Below are 23,632 nucleotides of genomic sequence, written 5' to 3' on the forward strand. Positions count from 1 at the left end.
AGAGAAGGAAATGAGGAATTTCACTGTTGCTACTTATTTGTTTATTGTAAATTAGGTGGTGGCCTGATCACTCCAGGGCAGAGAAGGATTCCCTGGTCACCAGGTACAGAGAACAAACCAACCTGATGCCTGTAAGGAGAAAACATGGGACGTATCTTATCTGTTGTCATGGTGTGAGCTGCCAAGTTTAATGCCATTCTACAAAGCACACACTCAGATGATTACTCACAGAAAAGGAGGGGATATTTCTGCATTCCTTCACTGTTCCCTTCCAGCACTGGAGGTGACAGGAGGAAACAAGAAGAGCTCACAGCGTGTCTGTCACTACACAGTGCTGTGGGGAGAGGATCACATTGTGAGAGGACGTTTCATCACTCTCAGTGGTCATCATGTCATGTGTTTTAAACCTGCAGGCACAGCATAGTCTCTTGATGACAAATGTTTACAGAGATGAAGTGGATGGTATCTGGATGCTTCTTACAGACATCTCAAAACAGATGGTTGTGACCCTTAGTATAAGTTTAAAAGTACATATACCTGGTATGCATAAACCTTTGAAATTTGGATGATCACAGAAAATGATGTTAGAATGTATATGTCAGAATAAAAAAGGAAGGGAGGGTGAAGGCACTGAAGGAAGCAGCGTTGCAATGAAGGAAAGAAGGAAGGTAAGAATGGAGGGAGGGAAAGAAGAGAGAGAGGGAGGAAGAGAGGGAAAAAGGAAGGAAGAAGAAAGGGAGAAAATCAAAGGAGTAAAGGAAGGGAGGAAGGAAGGAAACAAAGAGGAAAGGGGGAGAAGAGGAGGGAAAGATGAAGGAAGGAAGGTGAAAGGAAGGAAGAAAGGAAGAAAAGGAAGGAAAGCGTGAGACAAAAGAGGGAAGAGAGGAAGGGAGGAGGAAGAGAGAAGAGAGGAAGGAAGGAAGGAGAGATTTGGGAGAGAGAGAAGGAAGAAATAGATGGAGGCAAAAAAGAAGGAAGGGAAAGAGGAAGGAAGAGAGGGAGAAAAAAGAGGGAATGGAGAAGGAGAGGAAGAAAGGATTGAGGGAAGGGAGGGAGGGGGAAGGGAAAGGGGGGAAACAGGGAAAGGGACTGTGAGAGAGAAAAGAGGGAAAGGAGGAGGGGAGAAAGGAAAGAAGGAGAGGGGAGGGATAATTGGATCCTTGCTTACAAATCATGTCACCTGTATATTTTCATGTTAGCATTAGATAAGAGGGACCCTCCCATCTTAGAAAGGCAGAGTCAACAAGCAAACACAGTAGAAAATGAGAAGGAAGTTGCTGCAGAAGCTCTAAATCATAAAAACCTTGATGAACACAGGATGTTGAAATCAGTGAATGCCAGGGCCTCAAATAATCCTTGCTACTTTTTAATTAATATTTTGAAAAGGGAAGTAGGTGCCCAGACCTATGCCTGAGGGGGTTCTCCCCTGTAGCAAAGAGGTGTTTCAGCATTAGTCCAAGTCAGGGAACTAAAATCATGCTTGAAGACAACGGTGTAAGCCCAAACATGCAGACCCATTGTAGAAATAAGGTAGATTGAAACCATTTTTAGATATGAGAAGTACCGCCAAATGCAAGTGAAAACGAACTCTAAGGTTTGAAAAGAGTTCTAGAGAGTTAAATTTATTTTCCTCTAAAATTATTTGGGAAATAGGAGGAGAAGGGTTTGTCCAAGTTGATCAGTAAAATTCAGGTGCCCATTGATCTAGGATTCTCTCATTTTGAGCTCTGTGCAGAAAGAGATGGGCAAAAAGGAGTGGGGGAATCATGGTCTTTTTTTCTTAGACGGTCTTTCTATGTTACACAGTTTGGAGTGTGGTGCTGTGATCTCATGCAATCTTAGCTCACTGCAACCTCCACCTCTGGGTTCAAGCAATTCTCCTGCCTCAGACTCCCAAGTAGCTGGGATTACAGGCTCCCACCACTATACCCTGTCCCCAGAGAAACACCACAAATGATATCACTCACATCCAGAATGAAGAGATCATGTCGAGTGTTAGTCGCTGCAGGCACATGACACACTGAGGCTCACCTGCCCAACAGACTATACCCTCATGCTGCACTGGTTGCCAGATGACATCCCACTTATGACACCAAACACCATCACCATGATTCCAAATACACTGACGGGGATGCAGCCTTTGCACGTATAGTATAGTATAGTATAGTATAGTATAGTATAGTATAGTATAGTATAGTATAGTATAGTATAGTATAAAGTGGCTAATTTTATTTTTAGTAAAAACAGGGTTTCACCATGTTGGCCAGGTCTCAAACTTCAGACCTTGTGATCTGCCCACCTCAAACTCTCCAAGTGCTGGGATTACAGGTGAGAGTCACCACGACTGGCCAAATCTTGGTCTCTTTATAAGATATGACAAAAAGCAGTGCTTTAAAGTTATCAAACAATGCATTGTAATATGTAATAGAAGAACTTATGTGCTTTTGGAAGTCAGAAATGGGCAGAAAATTTTGTAATGGCAAATCAGATCAAAGTGTATTTTCATTTTTTATGTTGTTCCACTAAGTCTGAGGCTTGTACATGAGATTGATTTCTATCTTGTTTGCATCAGACATCATCACTGCTGTTGAATGTTCTCTATTCTATCAATAATTTATATGTAACTATTGCTAAATCTGGGGCAGGGGGTGGAGGGAGGAAGTCCCAATGAAGTATTTAGCAGGGATTGGTTACAGAGAGTTGCAGCATAATTCTAGTTGTAAAGGAGACCTTTACTACCAAAAAGGGATTTTAAGCTGAACGAATGAACATCCTCACCTGGTGTGGCAGAAGAGTCGCTGAATGCATAGTAAACTAGTTTGGTAACAGATTGTTAACTGCTAACAATGTTTTGGGTATAAGGAAAACCTGTACTACTTAAAGGAATGGCTGACAGGATTCACAGATATTTTTAGAGAGATCATAATGCTATATCCATCTCTAGCTGAAGAAATGAACAAGACATTAGAATTGCACTTGAGTCTCCGCTGCCAAGATTACATATCAAATAAAACAGGACAGATGGAAATGGCTGTTTTAGGTGCTAATGGATAAGGAGGAAGACATGTATTGAGTGTTTTACTACAGAGACTATCTTGTGTTTCTCTGCTTAGTCATTACAATCTTTAATTTTACTCACAGTGATTTAAACATTTCTCATGCTGAATAAAGACTAAAACATAAAACACTGATATCATACATCTAGACCTCACTGTCTGCAGGGTTTGGTAACAGGAATGGCGTGGGATGTCATAATCTCCACAAATTTATCTGGGTTTAAGAATTCTGGCTATGTATCTCTGAGATCTTTAATAGATGGATTGTATCAGGCAGCATCTCACTTATCAGGATATCCCAAATCCTTCCCTTTATTCTTCTAGAGCAAAATAAATATGTTTTCTTTACCTTTCAAATATACCAGGGATTCCTTCAAAAACTGCCCAGTAGTGAACATGAACAGAGTACTCCATCTCCTAGATGCTCACTGCCTAATAGATCAAATAGCCACACATCTAATAGACCCAATTTAGTAAAATTGGATCCATGAAAAAAAGGAGGAATCTTCACTTCCATTTGTTTCTTTAGAACACTACAAATCAATAACAAATATTAGCAAGATTTTTTTCCTAAAATATTTATTCATTTATTTTTATTTCAACTCATTAAATAAGTAAAAACTTCATAATTTTTTTCAGAAGTCCTTAAAGAAGCAAAAGAAACATGAGATATTATAATGAATCCAGTATTTTTCAAAGCCATATCAAAATATATGCATACTAAATAAAAAGCAGTAGACTTTTCAAATGTATTTTTTATGAATAAATATGAGATCTCTTGGTATTAGAACCTACGTGATTTTACATGTATTTGTTCTCACCCTCTTAGTAACGTGAGAGCACAGAAGTTAGTATCCATTCAACTAATAGGTAGAAGTTGATTTTATTTTTCTTCTCTATTACATAATACATCTTATATCTGTATCTGTAGATAGATATACAGGTATACATATATAAATATAATATGCACACATATATACACTGCATATAGTATATAGTTAGTATGCAGTATAAACTGTGGTACATAGTATACTTATCTATAGTTTGTAATATACAGTATACTTTTATATACTCTATAATGTATGTAATATAGAATTATAGCATATACTCTGATATACAGTATATCATTCCATCATTCCCTAGTTCCACCTCCCTTGCAATACTGTAGGTGTTCTAATTTTTCTATTGGAAGAGAAGGGATAATATTTGCTGAATTATTACCATATGTCTGACATTTTGTCATTTTCTTTCAACCTTCGTGACTAATCTCCGAGCCTAATATTCTTATTCAATATGTAGGTGGCTAAGTTAAGGCCAATACTGACTGGAAATTTTGCTCAAGATTTCACAGCTGTTAATGAGCCAGAGCTTCAGAAATTTGAATACAGGGACATTATTTCTTTTACAACAACCACAGACTCAGATTGAGGGCAGAAAATCTTCCTTTAGCACATGTGGCATCTCTGAGTCAAGTACATTGTTTGAATCCTGCACAATGTCTGGTAATGACTAGATATATACTCTTCCTTGGTCCTTCAGCCTTCTTCCATACAGGGCAATATGCAATGGCTATAGGTAGCTTCACAAAAGTTCCCCTAAGGAGGAGTTACGTGGAAGATGGACCTTAACTTACACCTGGAGCTATTGATCAGGATGTTGCAACTCCCTGCCTGCCTTGGTCGGCACGTCACATTTCAATGCTCAGTATTAACCACTAGAGGACACTTTACCATGCATAATTTCAATTTTTTTGTAATAATTAGACCTTAAAATGTAATTGGTTTTATAGCTTACTTTATCAACCATAAGAAAAGGAAGAAATGAGAATTTGCTATATTTGTTTTTGAAGGGAAAGTGTTATCTTAAAAGAGTTGGTTGCAAAAATGTTTAAAGGCTCTATGTTTTATGTACTATCTCCAATCTTTTATGATTCTCCTTTTACCTTTGCACATTTGTGCACATAACAATAAGATAATTTTCCAGTGTATAGTTTCTAAGCACAACTTTGCATCTCTAACTGCCCTCAGCTTGTTTCTTGGTGTCTCATTTATCCTAAACATGTTTACCTCACCATAACTATATGTACCATTGTAACAAACTTCTTACAGCAAATGTGGTGTGCTTTCATCTTTTCTGGACTCAGTCTTCAAAAAGTGTCCATGTGCATAGGTATTTTACTTTCAAAAAGAGAGCAAACAAATGATGCATGTGTTGATTTATAAACAGCTTGTAATTATAAAGCCTATTTTATTTTGAGTGTTAATATCAATTTTCATTGCTAAAACTGCAACATCTGTTCATTTACTTCAAATGCAATTATTGAACAAGACAGAGAATGGCCACTTGTTGAACAATTCTACTTTTTTTTTTTTGAGACGGAGTCTCGCTCTGTCTCCCGGGCTGGAGTGCAGTGATGGGATCTCAGCTCACTGCAAGCTCCCCTCCCAGGTTTACGCCATTCTCCTGCCTCAGCCTCCTGAGTAGCTGGGACTACAGGAGCCGCCACCTCGCCCAGCTAGTTTTTTGTATTTTTTTAGTAGAGATGGGGTGTCACCATGTTAGCCAGGATGGTCTCGATCTCCTGACCTCGTGATCCACCCATCTCGGCCTCCCAAAGTGCTGGGATTACAGGCTTGAGCCACCGCCCCCGGACAAACAATTCTTAATCGGAATTTCTCAGCCTCAGTACTGTTAACATTTGGGTCCAGATAACTTCCGTGCTGTGGGGGTCTCTCCTGTGCACCAGAGTGTGTTTAGTGTCATCCCTGACCTCCACCCTTCATAGAAACGTCCATCTGTGTATGAAAACCAAAAATGTCTCCAGACCTTGCGAAATATCCCTTTGGAGCAAATCACTCCTGGATGAGTTTTACAGTTCAAAAGAGTGAAACTTGAAATACTGAAAATGTTCCTAGAGACACTTAGTTTTCCTTTTTTCCCCTTTACTTTTGAAGATCATTTGATGCCTTAAAAGTAGTAGACATATTATAAAAATGCCATAATACTTCTATCAGGGTTTATATTTAAAAGAAAAATAAGCAATTTTTAAAGGAAAAGACAACATGGTAGACATGTCTAGGATTAAAGCAGAATGTACCTTTGCTGCTTGAGTATTTTGTGCTCATTGAAAAATGTATATGAAGAGTGATGGTAACTTCCTGATTTATTGGTTTAAGATAATTTCATGTCACATGTGGAAGGGTATGACCTTTCTTTTTTTCTTCCTTCTATCTCCAGTGATCCAAATCATCCAGTTCCTCAGGATACCAAATTCATTCACACAAAACCCAACCGCTTTGAAGAAGTGGCCTGGTCCAAGTATAATCCCAAAGACCAGCTCTACCTGCATATAGGCTTGAAACCCAGAGTGAGAGATCACTACCGGGCAACGAAAGTGGCTTTCTGGTTGGAACTCGTTCCTCATTTGCACAACTTGAAGGAGATATTCCAGTATGTTTCAACAACCACAAAGGTTCCTCCTCCAGACATGACATCATTTCCCTATGGTACCCGCCGATCTCCTGCCAAGATATGGCCAACGACCAAACGCCCAGCAATCACTCCTGCCAACAATCCCAAACACTCTAAGGACCCTCACAAAACGGGACCCAAGGACATAACTGTCCTCATTGAAACCAAACGGGATTATTCCACTGAATTAAGTGTCACCATTGCCGTTGGGGCATCGCTCCTCTTCCTCAACATTTTAGCCTTTGCGGCGCTGTACTACAAAAAGGACAAGAGGCGCCATGAGACTCACAGGCGCCCGAGTCCCCAGAGAAACACCACAAATGATATCACTCACATCCAGAACGAAGAGATCATGTCTCTGCAGATGAAGCAGCTGCAACACGATCACGAGTGTGAGTCGCTGCAGGCACACGACACGCTGAGGCTCACCTGCCCACCAGACTACACCCTCACGCTGCGCCGGTCGCCAGATGACATCCCACTTATGACGCCAAACACCATCACTATGATTCCAAACACACTGACGGGGATGCAGCCTTTGCACACTTTTAACACCTTCAGTAGAGGACAAAACAGTACAAATTTACTCCACGGACATTCCACCACTAGAGTATAGCTTCGCCGTATTTCCCCTCCTGTCCCTGTGCACCACCTGCTCAGCAACATAGAAGAGACAAAGAGAATCTCCAAACCAGGAATGTTTTGTTGCCACCGACTTTAGATAAAAATGCAAAAGGGCAGTAATCCCATCCCAGCAGACACTTCTCATTGGCATTTTCCGGTATTGTGAGATCAATTTCTGACCATATGAAATGTAAATAGTATCTGTTTTTGTTACAATACTGCTTTAAGATCTCCATCATGCCAACAGATATTTTATGTGACTAGGACATTACCATTTCAAGGACCTGTGTGTTTCCAACATCATGATAGCAGCTCACACTTCCAAAACTCAGCCAGGGACACTTAATATTTTTTAATTACAATGGAAATTTAAACATTTCTATCTAGGCTACACAATGAATGGTTCTTTTTAAGTGCAGAAAGAATCTATAGGCTTTTAACCAGCACATACAGCTGTAATCCAGAGAGAAGGAAATGTAGAATTTTATTATCAAAGTAAAAGAACTGACAGCACAGCAAAATCCATAGGGTTCTGTGGAAAGAGGTGTTTTGCCAGCCTGAACTATATTTACGAAACTTTGTAAAAAATAAAAACATATATAGCTGTTGAGTTCAAACAAAAACTGCAGACAAACAAAAAAGAGAAAGGCTTTTATTTGTGTTTTCAGTTTGAAAGAACTTTTAGCAAGGTTATACTTTCACATATATATTAGTTATACCACCTCTCTTCCTTCACAACAAAAGAGACGTTTCTTTTTAATTACATGTAAACAGAGACACGAGATTTTCTGACATGAGATTTTCATTTGTAGGAATATGTGAGGTCAAACAGAAGACTCAGAAGTTTTGTGTGGCCTATTTCTGCCTGTCAGGTTGCACAGATGCATGTAGAGCATTCTTAGGAGACCATTGTTTTGGTGAAATTTGGTTTGTATGTGCTAGTTTTCATGAAATTGCAGCACAGACATGGGTCCTAAAAGTGGGATGTATTTAAAACTTGTTGAATTACACACACACACACACACACACACACACACAGAGAGAGAGAGAGAGAGAGAGAGAGAGAGATTGAAAGAGAATGAACGGAGGAAAAAAAAAAAAATACAAGTACTGTTCTGTAGCTCTTGCCCTTTGAATACATTTGGGAAGAGTTACTTCCTATTTCAGGACCCTGCCAAAAAAGAAGAAAGCTTGCCTTTGGTGGGACTATGCCCCTTGGAGTAAATACTCCTCTATGTTCCCTAGCAGCTGCTGGAGGATTTGGCTGATGAAGTACCTGCTCAGCTTAGCTAATCAGATTGAAGGAAGACATGTGTGTTTTCTGTTTAAGCACCCAATCCCTTATTTATCAGTAAGCAGATTTTTAAAAAATATTTTGTATCATTTATGGGATAAAACATATGCTTGTCTGAAAATACCACTTTTTGTGGATTTATCTGATCACCAAACAATGAATATTATAGAAGAATGGGGGGGGGGGGGAAGGATAGAACATTAAAACTGCTTTGCATGGGTTGTTTTTTTTTTTGGCAGGGGGAGGGGAATTAGGATGTCTACACTGACAAGATACTGAATAGAATTTATTCACCCATTCTAAATTCATTACCTGGGGATCAGAGATTTGTCTCTCCAATTGCTTGTCATTTTCTCATTTCTCATTTTCAGGGAAGTTTGGAGTGTTACAAGGCAGAAGGAAACACAGTAGCAATGGTTGTTCTATATTTTGTCTTTCAAAAATTACTGCATTACCAAGAAACAGTAGCCAAAGATGTTTGAAGATCATGTCCCTTGGCTCCATTGTGGATTACTCTAGAAATCCAATGTTAAATGCCTCTGCTAAAGTGGGTATTCCCCATAAAATTTGTCCAGCTACCTGACCCTTTTGCAATAACAACTTTGATTACTGAATCCCTACACTCAAATCATAGTGATATATCAGGATTTGAGAGTCCCCTGTAGAAAAAAGAAAAATTTAAGAAATACATAAAATCATCCCCAAAACCTGTTGCTTATCTTGGGTTAAATTTGAAAGTGATTCTCTATTTATAAATATGTGAAATATTATGATCTGCACTTAGCACACTTGAAGCAACATTTCTTTCCTACACAGAGGTGACATGGTAAGATTTCATTCCCAATTCATTGTTTGATAGAGCTATGATTAGGCCATTTCTGCAAGCAATGTATGACCCCAACTGAGCAACCACAAACAGGCTTTCCATGAAACTACTAAGGAAGTGATGTGTGGCACCATGCTGGTTTTGTCTGTCTCTAATATGAATTCCAGTATTTTTTTATATTTCCAATCTTCTGCTACTAGTAATATGTACAATAAACATGACAGGCTTGTGACGTCTTATGGAAAAAAAAAGAGTTCCTGTTAAATAAATAGCTTTAGCTTTTTTAGGGGATTATGGTCAAAAGTGATTTAGTACATCTTACAAGATATCTCATTTCTACATGAAAAGAAGTTATAGAATCTTCATAGAGTTCTATGAGAAAAATATACTTGCTATATTTTTCTTTTAAGAAAAAAGAAAAAAAATGAGCAAAAGTAAAAAAAAAAAAAAATCATTTCCTAGGTTTTTCCTTGATCTTCAAAGGGAAATAGGGTTCAATGGTTCCTTGGGTTATCATTTTGAGATTTTATTATTTTGCCTTAAGTAATGATAGAAGATATATATGGCCAGACACATACATATAAACTTTTCAGTGCATTTTAATAATAAAATATCACAATATTTTATAATGCTTTGTGCAAACATTTATGCATCTGTTCTTTCTTAGTAGGTGGCATATTTTATTTACTTTTGTTGTTCTTTGAATGTCTTTTTGTTTGTAAATGCTAACTGATAGCTCTCACATATGCTACAAATGGATAAATACATTTGATAATGGGATGATTGTTTTAGCTTTGGCCAGCTGCACAGTTGAGGAAGCTCTCTGAAAGCCTGATTTTGGAAAACTAAGCCCTCTTTGGTGAAGCTCCTGAGATGACACTGCCTGAAATTGAGTGTTTGGATTTGTTATTTCTACTACTATTCATTCTTGTGTCACTGTGTCTTGAGTTGTGTTCAACACATTAATGCCTTAACAGGTGCAAATACAAAGCCTTAGGTGAGTAAACCTTCAAGTGACAGCAAAAATTCTACTGAAAGAAAATCAAGAGGCAGAGAACCATGTCATTCCAATGGGAGCTCATTTGTCAATTCCTTCCTGTAAATCCAGCCATCACAAACTTGTTTCACATTCACAGTAGCTCTAAGGGGCAGGCACCTGCATTACTCCTCTTTCATAATGGAAGCTGTTTAGACTTGGAAACATGCCCCCTTGGACAGGAAAATTTGATGGATAACAGGATGACATATCCTCAAATCCCAATCTTTCACCATAAATTATTCAGCAAACAATTGTAAGTTGAGGTCCTGCACAAAAATCTTAGCTAAGTATCGAGTAAAGAAATATAGCAAGGACCAAGATGCTTTGGCATATGCGAACTCCTAAATCCTTTAGATGTTGTTGGCCTCAGTCATGTTGTGAAGGCACGCAGGAGAAATACATACAAACACATACATATATGCATATATGTACATATATGTGTACATTATATATGTGTATACATGTACCTATCCTGTATATGTATGTATGTATAGAGTCATAAACAGCATAACATTTTGGACAACTATAGATCACATATATGATGACGGTCTCATGGGATTAAAATATCATATTTTTATTGTACCTTTTCTGTGTTTAGATAAGTTTAGATGAAACAATACTTATCATTGTGTTATAGTTGCCTAGGGTCTTCTCTCAAGTTACATGCTGTACAGGTTTGTAGCCTGGAAGCACTAGGCTATACAATAGAGTCTAGGTGTGCTATAGGCTATAACTCTAGTTTTGTGTAAGTACATTACATGATGTTTGTACAATGATGAAATTGCCTAATGATACTTTTCTCAGAACCCTATTGTTAAGTGATGCATGACAGCATATGTTTACATTATATATACTGTGTATGTACATATGCATATATGCATATGTTACACATTTACATATATACATAGATATTACATACTTTAAATTCCTGAATATGTCAATTCCATTAAATATGTATGCACACACACTCTTAATCGCACACACACTCATATATACTTACACATCTGTAATACATTTATGCTCATATATACATTCCTGTGTGTGTGCATGTGTGTATGTATGTCTGTGTGTGAGTATATTACATTAGTCCTTTTCATCTGTGAAATCACATTCTGCAGTTTCATTTACTGTGGTGAACTGTGGTCTAAAAATATTTGAGTACTTTAATAAGATATTTTGAAAGAAACATTCACATAACATTTATGACATTAAAATTGTTCTATTTTATTAGTTATTGTTAATATCTTACTCCCTCTACTTTATAAATTAAGCTTAATAATAAGTGTATATATGTAATAAAATATGTAGTGTATAAAGGGTTTGGTACTATCTGTGACTTCAGGTATCCATTGGGAGTCTTGGAATGCATTCTGCTTGGAAAAGGAGCATTACACTATACCCTCACATGTACACACATATGCATATATACATATGCATAATTTATATATAGACATATTCACAGATATGACTGCACCTAAATTTCTAATAATGGCATTTTCATTAAATGTATACAAATAAATATGTATATACATATACATATACAAATATGTATACATATAAATATGTATATACATATACATATACAAATATGTATACATATAAATATGTATATACATATATACATATTTAACCGAATGTCATCTTCAGGCATTCAAAGTCTAATTTTTAGCAAATTTCAGTTGCAGGGAGAATCTCTCTTGTTTTGACTATCTTATGCATTCTTGCTCATTTTGAATAACTCAAGGAATGCTAAAATTATATGCATCTATTCAGTGAATCCTTACTGAATATCTCCACTGTCCCAGGCCCTGTGCTGGGTTGGTGTTAAAATTGAAGAAAAAACTTCTCACACCATAAAACTCGAGGGGAAGGCAGAGAAACACAGAAGCAAGGAGAGGCAGCGGGTGCTGGAGATGGCACCCATGCTAATAAGTGGTGCTAATAAATGTCTGGACGCCCTTAACCTAGTCTGGGAAGATTGGGAACATATTCTGTCTGAAGAAACCCCTAAGCCAGGTCTTCACAGCTCTGCAGAAAAATTATTGGTGGGTGTTGTGCTGTGGGGAGGATAGTATTCCACATCTTTGAAGTGAGAAGACAGAGGAAGACATAGGAAGACATGGCTTCTGCATCATGGGTGAAAAATATAAGGTGTTTTTCAGAAAGGTGTGAAAAATGAGACAGAAAGAAACTGGCTGATAAAAAACATCCAACTGCAAGACAGGGAGTTTGTGCTTTGTCCTGAAGTCAATTGAGACACCAATGATTGCACCAAAGTGGTTTATGAGTGTATTTAGTTGAGTCATTTAGCAGTAATTCTCTAAAGTTCGCATACTTAGGAATATACAGGATGTCAACTTAATGGACAGATCCTTATTGAACTGTGGTTTAGTGAACCTAAATTTCCAAGTGTCTGAATTTCCAAGAAGTTCTCTAAGTGATGCACTTGTTGCTGGTTCTCATCTAACCCCAGCTCATTTAGGTTACAAAGGATGGAGAACTGTCCACTTTAGCAGTAATCATGAGAATCATCCGCATTGGAGTGAGAGGCCTCTGGATGCAAGGAAAGCATTAAGGAGCCAGAGCAATCAGAAATTAATTACTCTCCTCTTTTTAAGGGTGATGGAGACAGTAATAAGACAAGAAATAAGAAAGTTAAAAAAAAATAGATAAAATATTGCATCATTTTTTGGCTACGTGTACCAGAACTGATAAAGTGTAGTCATCAAAAACCACCTGGAACCACAATTTGTCATTAAGCCTGGGTTTAGGAACTTGTTTTGACAGAGAGGAGAATGATGAGCTACCTTGGAGTCGGGTTCAGATGGGCTGGTCAAGGGTTTGGGCTTAGACTGGGTTGTTTTATAAGTGCTCAGAGGGGCAAAAACTTGTTCCTGGATTGGTTGCTATCAGGATAATGGGGATGTCAATAACCTTTAGCCAGAAAGTGACAGGACCAGAGCATGACTAGCATTGTCTTCGGTAAAAATAAGCAGTAGAAGAGAAGGGGATTTGGGGTCATCTTTGGTGGTTACAGACTGTTCATATTTCTGTCTTGTTCCATGCTGGCTGTGGGCTGCCTTCCTCTGATGTGAAAGTTCTTTCAATTATTTTTATGTGCAGGTAGATGCACCTTGACTTAGTCACTATATAGCAGGCCAGTTCTAGCAGCCAGATATAAGGGCTGTTTTTTGCTGTTTCTCAGAACTTCCAGGAAATATATGCATATGTCACATCTCCTAGGCCACCTGGTTCAAAAAAAAAAAAAAAAGGTTATGCTAACGAAGTAAAAGTGATAATTTCTCTGCAAAATCTTATTAATATATTGAAAGAAACTGGGATACAAACAAGGTCCACTGTACCTCTGCCTTACTCTAAAATGACCATCCATGTAAATGCTTAGAACATGCACAAATAATATGGTTTCCTCTAGAAGCAAGAGAACTAGGAAAAATGAGAAAAATTAGCCAGGAGAAAACCCCACCTCAAATTAACAGGTGACATTCATTAAAGTGGAATGTTCCAACTAGTTCTTGAGGTCACTGGTTCCTAAAAAGACTGGAGAGGTAGTCCTTGGAGACTAAGACAAATTGCCAACAGTTACAGCTGGAAGGATGCTCAAAAGAGAAATCTTTCTCAGCTATGGACCCTAAACACAACAACTTGGACTCAGCAGAAAGGAAATGGAAAGACACATTTCTGACACATCAAAATTTAACCCTAAAAATTCTCATAAAAACTGAGAAATCAGATGGTGCCCGATTTCTAATATTAGAGCCACTATTATGCTTCAATGGTACAATTGGTTAAACTGGTTTCTTGTGGGCTCAGATATTAGCTTTATTTTTATGCAACATCTATTTCTACAAGTATATACATTATGATCACAGATTTCAAACTAGCATGTTGGCCTGCCTAGGTTATTGGATGTTGTTTCTAATATTTAAAGAGCAATTACAGTTTTTAGATTATAGTAATAGAAAAGTACTTTACAATTTATAAGGATAAATGTTACATGCAGACAAACTTTTCAAACAAATGCTTAAGAGATTTTCTAAAAGCATTGATTCAACCATTAGCAGAGGAATCACTTGTTTCAACTTTTAAAACTTTCAGATAATCATCAAAATGTATTGTTCTGTGTAAAGTTATATGCATTAAGTCATTTAATCCTTTTACTGGTTCCAGGGTGCAGACTCTCAGTTTACAGATGAGGAAACTGGGGTACAGAAGATTAAATGAATTGCTCAAGGTTGCAGACTTAGCACATAAAATTTCTAGTGTTCTCAATCATATTGTTTTGTTTTTATTTTTTTATTTTTATTTTTTAAATTATACTTTAAGTTCTAGGATACATGTGCACAACGTACAGGTTTGTTACATATGTATACTTGTGCCATGTTGGTGTGCTGCACTCGTCAACTCATCAGCAAGAGCATGTGCTTGTTTGTTAACTATTCTCTAAAAAACCTGGTTATGGCAGAAATATATGCCTCCTGTAGACATTTTGGGGAAGAAAAAATCACTGTCATCTCTCTATTTACAGAAAATGTTGATAGCTTTATATCATAAAACTTGTCATGTACACACACACACACAAACACAGAGTAGATTCAGAGTGCTTATAGAATTCTGTAAAGTGCCCATTTAAAACACAGTTTCTCAGTTTTACACATGATTTTGTTTTACTTCTGCTTATTTTGCTTTGTGCTCATTTTTTGGCTGAAATAGCATTTTAAAACCTTGGTTTTGCCTGCATCTCACCTGAATGCACACAGAGAGTGCATGGAACTTGGAAAATTAAGGTTAGAGAACACAAAGGAGATACCGGTGCCCACGGAAACATTGTGAATAGTGCTTAGCATAGAAGAAAGCAGGCTTGGAATGCTACAGAAGGTACCCCAAAATGTGTTAAATAGGACTGGCTTTCAAAAGCAGCACTCTTTGAATGAGATGAAACCCCAGGACACCTGCTCCTAGCCAACAATGTCCATGAACTGCCTAACCTGTGTGACCAGTGCACGCACTTTGTGAAATATGTGGCTATTATCAGAACCCCACCAGCATTGTGTCATCCCCATCAGACCATGGACAAAATCCCTTTTCTCCAGACTTGGGCAATGGGAGAAAACATTATGTCCCTACCTCACTGCTTCAGAATCCCCTTCCTCTGTCCTCAAATACTATTAGAAGAACATTCAGCAGTAGACCCAGGGCAGATCCCCACTTCCAAATCCAAATACTTTGGTTTAAGGTTGTTATTTAGGCAGAGTGATTCCACCTTAAGGATCTACCAAATATTTAAGTAAGAATGCATTTAAGTGTGAATATTTCATATACTTAAGTTCTGAATGTGTAGTATTTTTCATCCTGTCCTTCCCCACCTCTGAAATTCAAATTTCTATATGCTGGCTTGCTCCTGAGAGAAAAAGAAATTTAGCAGGATACATGGTCACTATTTATACCCTTTAGCCACAATTTTCTTATAAACCTAAGTGGAACCCATTGTATAACAAGTTCTTACTTTGTTCTTCCAATCCAGGGAATAGTTTTCAAACTCACTTAAGGGTATCTTATGCACTGGCAGAAACAAAGTACAAACTAATGTTTTAAGATGTGTGTCTCTTAATTTAGGGGTATGTATAAAATAGTTTGTAATAGGGAGAGCTAACATTTTGCAATCTCAATTAACTATTAGAGTAACTGAGGAAAATAAGAATTTACAGCACGTTGGCACACACAAGTATTTCAAATTATGTGAGTCTTTTATGAAAGACTCCACCATATATGCTGGAGAAAAAAAGTACAAATATTTCCTTCTTAAAAAATAAAGCTGATAGTTGTTTAAATGGTCCCTGGAAATATTATTCCAATGTTAACCCTGTAGGAAGAATGCATGGTTTTGACTTCTCACATTTTGAAGCAATGGGCTGCAACTTCAAATTAATGCTATTAATATAGGTGTTTACTGTACAAAAAATAGAGAAAATATGGTATTCACTGTGAGTCATGTAAATTAAATCTTACAGTTACCTTTGTCCTCTGCAGAGTTTTGGCCCTTTCAATTTTCAGGAAAAGTAATTTAATTGAACAAGCATTCACATTGCTGCCAGAACTTCTAGAGCCTAAGGATTATTATCTTGGTTTCTAGTCCAAGATGCCATAGAAAGCCTTTCATTTAATTATCTCACTTACCATAATGTATTTTGTCACCTATTTAAATTGAAAAAAAAAATATATCAGAACCATGTGATACAATATTTCTATTAAAAAACAGCATAAATTTGACTTTTGTTATATTAATCCATCAGATAATTACTATAAGCAGATACCATGGCAAGTCCTTTAACAAATAAATAGTGTACAGGTTGAGCCTATCCTGGTTTTATTCTTCGTAGATGGGCAAATATTCACACAATTGTACCCTGTAGCAGTTGTGCTGAATTAATAGGACTTGGAACAATAGTTCAATTTCCTACCCTTTTTAAGCTATTGATCTTGTTTACTATCTTGATGGAGAGGTAGATCAAGTATTTTTTGCATTTTTTATTTTTTTATTTCCTTTTTTAGGGTTAGAAGCTATGTATAATATTAAACCCTTTTTTTCTCATTTTCCTTCCTTTCTTTCTTTCTTTCTTTCTTTCCTTCCTTCCTTCTTTCTTTCTTTCATTCTTTCTTTCTTTCCAAATTCTCTCTCTACTACACAGGCTGAAGTGCAGTGGTGCAATCTTGGAGGAGTGTGGTGTTGCAATGTTGGCTCACTGCAACTTCCACCTCCCAGGTTCAAGGGATTTTCCCACTTTAGTCTCTTAAGTAGCTGGGACTACAGGCACATGCCATCCAGCATGGCTAATTTTTGTATTTTTTTGTAGAGATGAATTTTCACCATTTTGGCCAGGCTGGTCTTGAACTCCTGACCTCAAATGATTTTCCACCTTCTGCCTCCCAAAGTGCTGGGATTACAGGTGTGAACCACAGTGCCTGGACTTTTTCTCATTTTCTTCCAGGTTGATCCGAGGGCTACTCAGTAAGAAAAACTCAGTTTTCGTTACGAAAGTATAATAGTAGAAGTGATGATGGTGATGATGATGAGGAGGAGGAGGAGCAGAAGGAGGAGTATATAGATCAATGACAGCCCCCCACAATAAAAATAAAAAGGGAAATCAGAATGGGCATGTTTAAAGTATAGATGAAGATAGAGACATTTAACAATGTGAAATTGGTAAGCACTGTAGAAGCAGGACCAACTGAAAGGCAAGACAACATGATCTGGAAGAAACTGTATCCCCCAGAGAGGAAGAGGAAAGGAAAACCAGAAAAAGGGAAGGAGCATTCTTGGCTGTCTGGGAAGGGAGGACTCCTGGTTGTCCTAAAATTCCCCATTACAGGACACATTGTCTACATAGCAACCCCTATCTGATGAGTCTCTTTTCCTTTCAATCAAAAATCCAAGATAAGCCATCAGTATTGACACAAAACTTATTGATGACTCAAGAGCTCATTTGGATGTTCATAGATTTTACAACTCTTCTTCCCCTTAGATTTTATCCCTGTTGCTACAGGTGTTTAAACACTTTATCAAGAATATTGTTATTTCTGGTAAAAGACATGTGAGAGAAGAGATTAAAAATATGTGAGGTAATGGGAGTATTCCATCTCTTCTGTCCTTATAGCACATCTTTTTTTTGAACAAATCTCCTTTAAAAAAGTCTTCCTGTAAACAACTCTCACTAGCTATTCTAATTCCATGATCTTCACACCTATGTCTTGTTTGTTCAAACAGAGGCAAGATGGCACAGTTCCGGGTTCTTCACTGTCAACTTTCCCGTGCCTGGGAAAGACACCTGTGGACTGCCCAGACACAACCTGACCTCTGACTGGGAAGAACCAGGACCCACCTAGCCACGCCTCCCGCCCCACCCCCGACGCACCTATGTCTCGCCCACTGCCCTCCCATTTCCGGGCCCAGGACATAAAAGCCAGTGGGTGCACAGTGCGAACTTCCTCGGCTGTGCCTAGGACCCAGGAACCTAGTCGGAGAATGCCAGAGCGAACTTCCTTGGCCCCTCCTCATATGCAGGACCAAGGAACCTCCTCCGAGAACGCCTGAGTGACTTCCTGGGCCTCCACTGCTGGAGACCGGTGAACCTCGCCCCTCCCTCACACTGGCTTGCAAATAAAGTTTTTTTTGCCTTGCCTACTTGCCTTTTCTCTGGCATTTACTCTGGGGGTGGCATTAAAGCAAATCAGCCGTTGCCGAAACCCGGGAGGAGACCCCTCCTCGGGGCCCCCCAAGTTCTGAGGAGCCTCCTCCTTCCACACCCCAGATGGACCAGGACCTGGACATCTCTTTCCCCACCTCCAAGTCTCCTAGGGGTACCTTTTGCCTCCCTCTTGTATCCCTTGGCCAGAAGTCCTGCACAGGCCCAAGGCTTTTTTTCCGGTCACCAGGTGACCCAGGGAAGTTCCCGAAGGCAGATACATCTGCCCAAAGGAACTCCATTCCGTTCAGTGGGAGACCCGTCCAGGACTGAGATGTCCGCCTGGAGGTAATCTCCATTCCGGCTCCAGGAGCCTCTCTCCAGTCTCTGGTGGCTCCAAAGGAGGCTTTGTAGCCAGGTAGAGTTCGGTTTCCATTTCCGCCTATTGGCAAGAGGAAGGCAATGGGAAACCCCCAATCCAAAATACCTAGAGACTCCCCTTTAGGGTGTCTTCTAAAAAACCTCAAAACTTTGCACTTAGAACAAGATCTCAGGCAAAAGCGACTGGTGTTCCTCTCCACTGTGGCGTGGCCACAATATAATTTAGACAATCAGTCCCAATGGCTTCCTGAGGGCACTCTAGATGGTAACATTTTGATCGACCTCAGTAGTTTCTGCCAGCGCTTAGGCAAGTGGACTAAAATAAATTATATACAAAAGTTTTAAGACTTGCATTCTCGACCAGACTTGTGTAGCCAATGTTCCTTGGCCCAAGTCAAGTTGGCTAAGGCGCGGACCTAGCACAGTTGGAAGGGAGTCATCTTTCCTGTCTGACTCGCCTATGTCAGCTTCCCCCACTCTTCCACTCCCGCTGTATACTCCACCTCCCCTTCCCGCTTCGGCCCCACCTCCTCTTTTGGCTCCCCCTCCCCGTCCGGCTCTCGCAGTTGTTCCACCTCCCTCCTCAGCCTCTCTCACCACTGTTGAGGCTACACTTCCCTCCGACCCCTCGGCACTTCCACCTGGTCATCTTAGTTTGCCTATCTCTGCCCATACCCGCTCTAAAGATTGCCTAACTGCCCCCGCTCCTACTCCCACCCTATCCAACCCCCCTGCAGTCTTAGCACCCTTGTGTGAGGTGGCCGGAGCAGAGGGCATAGTTAGAGTTCATGTTCCCTTCTCACTAGCAGATCTTTCAAAGATTAAAAAATGCTTAGGAGATTTTTCTGCCAACCCTACAATTTATACCAAAGAATTTAGATACCTTTGCCAGGCCTACGATTTAACCTGCCATGATCTCCAGGTTATTCTTACCTCTACTCTAAACCCTGAGTAGCAGAAGCGCATCCTTGTGGCCGCCAGGCAGCATGCCAACCAATTACACTTAAAAGATCCTGCCTTCCCACTAGGGGAACAAGCGGTCCCCTCTATAGACTCAGACTGGAACTATCAAGTAGGCCAGCCAGGCCACCGAACATGAGATATGATGACTCAATGTCTTCTGGCTGGTATGCAGGTGGCCTCAAATAAGGTAGTATATTTTAATAAACTAAAAGAAATTATTCAAGATCCAGATGAGAACCCGGCCACATTTTTAAACAGGCTCATTGAGGCTTTAATTCAATACACTTGGTTAGACCCAGCTTCCCCAGCTGGGGCCACTATTCTAGCATCATATTTTATTTCACATTTGGCCTCGGATATTCAGGAAAAAACTCCAAAAGGCAGACGATGGACCTCAAATTTCTATTCAAGATCTAGTCAAGTCAGCCTTCAAGGTCTATAATTCAAGGGAGGAAATGGCTGAGGCCCAACGACAGGCCCGCCTAAAGCAGAAGGTACAGCTCCAGACTCAAGCCTTAGTTGCTGCTTTGCAGCCTAGCTGTAACCCAAAACTGGAGAGCAAAACCCCTGGAGGCTCAAAGACAATAAAAGGGGCTTTCTATAAATGCAGTAACCCAGGGCATTGGGCTAATAGGTGTCCCCAGAGTCCCCAACCACCTGAGCCAGTGCGGCCATGCTACAAGTGCGGAGTAGCTGGAAACTGGGCTAAAAAGTGTCCTAACCCTCGTCTGCCAACACCTCCTTGTCCAGCATGCCATGAAGAAGGGCACTGGAAGTCTGACTGCCCCACCCTGAGAACAGGCATGGCGCCTCAACGTGATGTCCCTTCTCAGGACCCTGGGAGCTCCTTCTAGCTCTTACATCTGGATGACGACTGAAGATGCCGGGACTCGGGGACCCCCATCACCCTCACCGAGCCGCGGGTAACTCTCCTGGTAGCGGGTAAGACATTTTTTTAATTGACAGCAGGGCTGCCTACTCTGTTTTGCCATCTTTTGAAGGGCCTAGCCTTCCCTCCAATATTTCTGTTGTAGGAGTCAATGGCTCGCCGTCCAGCCCTCAAAAAACCCCACCCCTTAATTGCTGCCTGGCCAACAACGATTTTGCACACTCGTTCCTCATTATCCCCTTATGCCCCACTCCCCTACTGGGCCAAGATGTTTTAGGTCAACTGAAGGCCTCTATCTCCATCCCTACTAGCGCCCCCCACCCTACCCGCCATCTGCTTCTAGTATCGACTAACTCAAATGACTCCAACAATCCTACTAACCCTTTCCCCAATTTCCCTATTCCTATCGACCCCCAAGTGTGGGACACCTCCACTCCTGTCATGGCAGACCATCATCCACCAATACTTATAAAACTTAAGAAACCATCTCAGTTTCCAACCCGCCCACAGTTCTCTCTCTCTCCACAGAACTCACGATGACTAAAACCAATCATTACTAGGTTACTCAGCCAACACATCCTCATCCCCATTCATTCTCCCTGTAACACCCCAATCCTACCTGTAAAGAAGGCAGATGGAACTTTTCAGTTAGTGCAGGATCTTTGTCTTATCAACGAAGCTGTTTGTCCCACCCATCCGGTAGTTCCCAACCCCTTACCCTTCTTTCTCTCATTCCACCTAATACAACACACTTTACTGTACTGGATCTAAAAGATGCACTTTTCACTATTCCCCTGCACCCAGATTGTCAGTTTCTTTTTGCTTTTACATGGGAAGACCCAGACACCCATACCTCCACCCAACTGACATGGACAGTGCTTCCCCAAGGCTTCCAAGACAGCCCCCATTTCTTTGGGCAGCCCCTAGCAAAAGACTTAGCCTCCTGTCCTCTTACCAATGTAAAATTCTCCAATATGTAGATGACCTTTTACTCTGTAGTCCCATGGGACAGTACTCTCTTTTAGACACTGCGATCCTCCTTAATCATCTACGATCCAAAGGTTACCGAATATCCAAACACAAAGCTCAACTCGCACAACAATGTGTCATATATTTAGGTATTGAGATAACTCCTACAATGCACTCACTTACTACAGACTGCTTAACTCTAATACAAAATCTTTCTCCTCCTCAAGACACTAAGGAAATTCAATCCTTCCTACGCCTAGTAGGATTTTTCAGACACTGGATTCCTAATTTCAGAATCTTGGCTAAGCCTCTATATGCAGCTGTCAAGAAGACTCCCCAAGGACCTATGTCTAACCCAAAGTTAATCTATACACATTTCACTCACCTGAAAAACTGCCTTCTCTCACATCTACTCTCTCACTCCCAGACTTCCAATGCCCCTTCCAGCTTTTCACAGATGAAAGACAAAAAGTTGCAGTGGGTCTTTTAGCCCAATCTATAGGCACCACCTACCGCCCCATGGCATATCTATCTAAACAATTAGACCCCACCGTACAAGGATGGCAGCCCTGTCTTCAGGCCCTAGCAGCAGCAGCCTGTCTAACCCAAGAAGCAAAGAAACTCATTAGGGGTGGTAACCTAACAGTCTTCTCTACCCACCGCCTTTAAGATCTTATTGCCCACAGAAGTATTAACCATCTAACCCCGTCCAGACTCCAACTCTTTCACCTCCTATTCATAGAGGACTCCACCATTGCCCTAGGAGTCTGTTCCTCTCTGAATCCAGCAACCCTACTTCCTGACCCTCTCAAGCAACCTAGTACTGAACACTCCTGTCCAGAAATTTTAGAGGCCCAAACACCTAGTCACTTACATTTACATGACCAGCCATTGGAAGGCTCACAGTTAACCCTATTTGTAGATGGCAGTTCTTTTATAAATTCTCTAGGAAACAGACAGGCAGGATATGCAGTAGCTACATCTTCTGCTGTCCTAGAAGCTAAGCCTTTATCACAAGGAACAACATCACAGCAGGTAGAACTTATTGCACTAACTAGGGCTCTCCTCCTATCCAGAGGAAAAATGGTAAACATATACACAGACTCCAAGTATGCCTTCTTGATTGCACAGACCCACTCTGTCATCTGGAAAGAGAGAGGGTTCCTAACCACCAGTGGTACCCCTATAGTCAACAAAAAACAGATACTCAAACTGCTAGATGCTTTATCAGCGCCTTCCAGAGAAACCATCATACACTGTAAAGGTCATCAGACTCCATCTAACTTGGTGGCGGCTGGCAATAACTTTGCCGACACCACTGCCAAGTTGGCAGCTGGATTCTCCACTCCCACGCTTCCATCTATTTGTTTTCTCTCTCCTCAATATGGCCCTACTTATACCCAAGAGGAAAAGACCAAACTATCCCAAGATTCAACAGCCAAACTAGCCACAGACAATTGGATTTACCTCAATAATAAATTAGTTATTCCTGAAACTCAACTCCACACCATTCTAAAAGACTTACATAATTCCGTACACATAGGACCCAAATTTATATAACCTCCTAAGGCCCCTCATTCACTGCCCCACACTCATGAAACACCTAATTATAATCAACTGACGTGTTCCACATGCCTCAAGTCAAACCCTCAAGGTGCATTGCGCAACCCTCATCTAAGCCATTAACTCAGAGGGCACCAACCAGGTGAAGATTGGCAAACTGACTTTACCCACATGCCAAGGCATAAAAAATTCAAATATCTCTTAACCCTCATTGATACTTTTTCAGGATGGATAGAAGCCTATGCTACTACCGGAGAAACCACCAATATAGTTGCCTCCATACTCACTGAACACATTATTCCTAGGTTTGGCCTCCCGCTCACTCTTCAGTCTGACAACGGCCCAGCATTCATCTC

General features: G+C 40.1%; 1 protein-coding gene across 3 annotated transcripts in view; it reads left to right on the plus strand.

The window, feature by feature from the left end:
* Positions 1-18,359, plus strand: part of LOC111528950 (neuroligin-4, X-linked) — an 82,812-nt gene extending 64,453 nt beyond the window's left edge. For 2 of the 3 annotated variants that reach the window (XM_026449507.1, XM_026449508.1), the window contains one exon: positions 6,294-8,608. In XM_026449507.1, coding sequence (XP_026305292.1) covers positions 6,294-7,143 — 850 coding nt within the window. In that variant the 3' untranslated portion in view covers positions 7,144-8,608. Of the gene's footprint in view, positions 1-6,293; positions 8,609-18,093 lie in introns of those variants that run through there. The other variant, XR_003307307.1, reaches the window with a different exon arrangement.
* The last annotated feature ends 5,273 nt before the right edge of the window (positions 18,360-23,632 follow it).

This window comes from Piliocolobus tephrosceles, unplaced genomic scaffold (genome assembly GCF_002776525.5).
Source record: "Piliocolobus tephrosceles isolate RC106 unplaced genomic scaffold, ASM277652v3 unscaffolded_1157, whole genome shotgun sequence".
Lineage (NCBI taxonomy): Eukaryota > Metazoa > Chordata > Mammalia > Primates > Cercopithecidae > Piliocolobus > Piliocolobus tephrosceles.